Below are 3,075 nucleotides of genomic sequence, written 5' to 3' on the forward strand. Positions count from 1 at the left end.
TTGCTGCTCAGGGTGCGGTTAAAACAAGTACACACCCACGTATAAAAGGTCTTGTAGAGTTCAGGAGAACAATACACACTGGAACAAAGGAACAGAAGAGTTAAATGCAAGATCCTGTTAGACATGAAAAACCTCCTTAGGGCTTGGCTTTACACAAAATAGAATTAAGCAAAGAATAACGTCACAAAATCAGGAAGGCTCTTTAGAGAATGAGTAGATTTTACAGTATTAAGTCTAACCTACACATGGTTTAGTTCAATTACTTTTTCATAATATTAAATTTCGTTCATATTAGTATTGCTTAATCCATTTTCCTTCCAGCAGAATATAGCAAACAATAACACTGCATCTCTATCAATTTTAATCGTGTTAGTTTATATGATGAATAGGAAATCCTTACACTGAAAACTGTAAAACATACTTGTTTTGGTAGGAACTCTCACCTCAACATAATACTAACTCGAATAATTACACCAGTACAAGCCAGGTACATGCCCGAGACTTAAGCAAAATGAGGCCAAATTTAGTATTTTGCTGTGCTTGCAACTCAGGTAGAAATTATTCTTTCCATTACAATTCATCATAGCATGCCAGCTCTTTCACAGCTTTCACAATCATCATTACTGCTACCATTTTGATTTCCTCCTCCCCCATGAAAAGAAATCTCAGAACTCTGTTATGAATTGTTTCTAAGGAGTATTACAAAGAGTACACATGAAATTATACCGGAAATTCAGCTTGTAAAACAATGATCCTTTCTTTAACAGGACCCTGCATCGAGCTTCAAAAGCTTTTTTCTTATACTACAACACAGAGATAATTGTGACTCAAATTCTAATTCTGTTTGCTTTCACCTGCAGAATAGGAACTGTTCTTAATTATTCTATAAAATGTCAACGGTCGACACTGTAAACAGCTGTTTATACAACAGCAAGTAATAATAAATAGAATAGAGGTCTTCACACAAAAAGGTAAAGTAGTTTTGTTATTAAAATTAAATCTGGTGGGTTTTTTATTCACATAAAAACATACAAAGTTTTATCAAACCAAGTCAAGCTACGTTCCTTTTAACAATGAAATATAATAAATATGCATATAAAATAAAACCTTTTTTCATTTGAATTTTTAAAATAATTAAAACTTTCAGTATAAAAAGTTTCAAAACATGCTACTGTGCTTGAGAATGAGTCTATATAATTGCACTGATCAAAGTTCTTCCGGTGTGTAGGTATGTGTGTGCATGTGTTAGGCAGTATAATGCTTTTCTTACAATCCGAAGTGCTCGCTCTCTCCACAGTTTCTAGGAAGGTGTGAACAGCATCCATTCAGTACCTCTACTTGCCAGTCTTCTCCAAAACCCATTCAATCACCTGGGAAAATAAATGAGAAAACAAACAGTTTACATAACTCCAGTTCTGGAAAGCAACTTAAGAACATCTCATACACTTATACTAATTCTTTCTTTAACACCACCTTTATCACCACCTGTGTGGTGTTTTAGTAAACAGGATTTAAAAGTAATCCATTCAAAAGGAGAAAGAATTGTTAATAAACTGAGAGGATACAGCGTTACCCAAGGATTGTATTTAATTTTATAGAACACCTTTTCTTTAGAAAAAGGCATTTTTAGATCCCCTGAATTGAGCTACTTCACCCCACTCTCTCCATGTACTAGCAACAAGGTGGACACACAATGCTAAACAGCTAGTGTTTCCAGCACAAAAAATTGCTAAACCTATGAAAGAAAGGATAAAGAATGATTTGTACACTGCTGTATCTGCCACCATTATTACTGCTGTTTACCAAACAGGGTAGTTGTTCAGACAACTGCCTAGTCCTAGGCAATTGTATTTTTTATAAGGTAGTTTCAAAGTATTCTCTAATACTGGGAGAGGTGGCCAGCTTAAGAGATCCCCAATTTTAACGCGTCTTTGCCAACAGCAAACACGCATAAAAGGACCAACTGGCCTCCCCAGACAAAGATGGCGGTGAGAAACAGTATATCAGCACAATATCCCAGTTCAATGCCAAACATCACAAGCCATGTAGTTTTTGAAACCTTACGATCTGTAGGAAGCAATCCACAAGGGAACACAGTACAGAACACAATAAATACTGCTCTTGCAGAATAAATTCTGTGGCAATCTAGCAGTTTTCCTTAAGAATTTGGGTTTTCTTATTTAACTACCCCAGTCCAAATCCTTCCATTTAATTTATGATTTTGAAAACTGTACTGCAAATATGCACAATACTTTTTTTTTTTTTTTTTTTCTTAAATCATGGATTCACTTCAGCATGTTTTTCAGAATTTAAATCAGAGTTACTTAATTTCTGGAGGACAGGAGTATTTACTCCTGTCATTTGCTCTGTGCTGCTGTTCACATAAGTCCCACCTTATACACAAAAAAGCTCATCTGATATCCCTTGTGCTTACAGTTATTCCCAAGCTTACAATTACTAATTTTTATTGCTTCTTTTAAGAAATTTATTTCCTTTTATAGATTCCTTCATTGCTTCCTAACCTTATAAAAGAAATGTTATTTCCTTCAACACATGGAAAGAAGAATTCCCTAATGATGCAGGTTTCTCTCAAATGAAGAAAAATCTCATCTCTCTCTTTTTTCCCAGTGATGTGGAAACATTTATTGCTTTCATTTCCATTTCTCACTGTGGCACATCATATTGGCGGCTATAACTAGAATACCATCTGAAACCTGAATATATGCAACCGGAAATTTTGTCATGGGACTACTGATTGAGAGAAAGTTTTTGTGAGATCAGAAAGTAAAACGAGACCCACAGCTATAGGAACGCATCTCTTCATCTCTTAAAGCTGAGAACTAAACCATCCTACAGCCAAGCTGCCACAGCTTCAATTAGCCTTCGCTAATTACAGGAACAAATAAACAAATGGTCTTACCTGTTTAGCATTGTTGTTTGCTGTTTTCTTCATTTCATCAAGAAGTCCCCTAGAAGTTTTAAGATCCTAAATATGAAACACAAAGCCACAGAAATTAGCAAACTCATATGCTCACTCTCATCTGGATTATAAGAGCCCTAATAACTGGGGGGGGG

At 35.3% G+C, this 3,075-nt stretch overlaps 1 protein-coding gene across 1 annotated transcript in view; it reads right to left on the bottom strand.

Moving 5' to 3' along the window:
- Positions 1-1,334: 1,334 nt before the first annotated feature.
- The window catches only part of MTBP (MDM2 binding protein), a gene marked incomplete at its 5' end in the record, with an annotated part of 25,136 nt that continues 23,395 nt past the window's right edge, over positions 1,335-3,075 (bottom strand). Inside the window, 2 exons of the mRNA XM_009587433.1 lie at positions 1,335-1,370; positions 2,921-2,986. Of these exons, the coding sequence (XP_009585728.1) occupies positions 1,335-1,370; positions 2,921-2,986 (102 nt within the window). The remainder of the gene's footprint in view (positions 1,371-2,920; positions 2,987-3,075) is intronic.

This window comes from Fulmarus glacialis, unplaced genomic scaffold (assembly GCF_000690835.1).
Source record: "Fulmarus glacialis isolate BGI_N327 unplaced genomic scaffold, ASM69083v1 scaffold9401, whole genome shotgun sequence".
NCBI lineage: Eukaryota > Metazoa > Chordata > Aves > Procellariiformes > Procellariidae > Fulmarus > Fulmarus glacialis.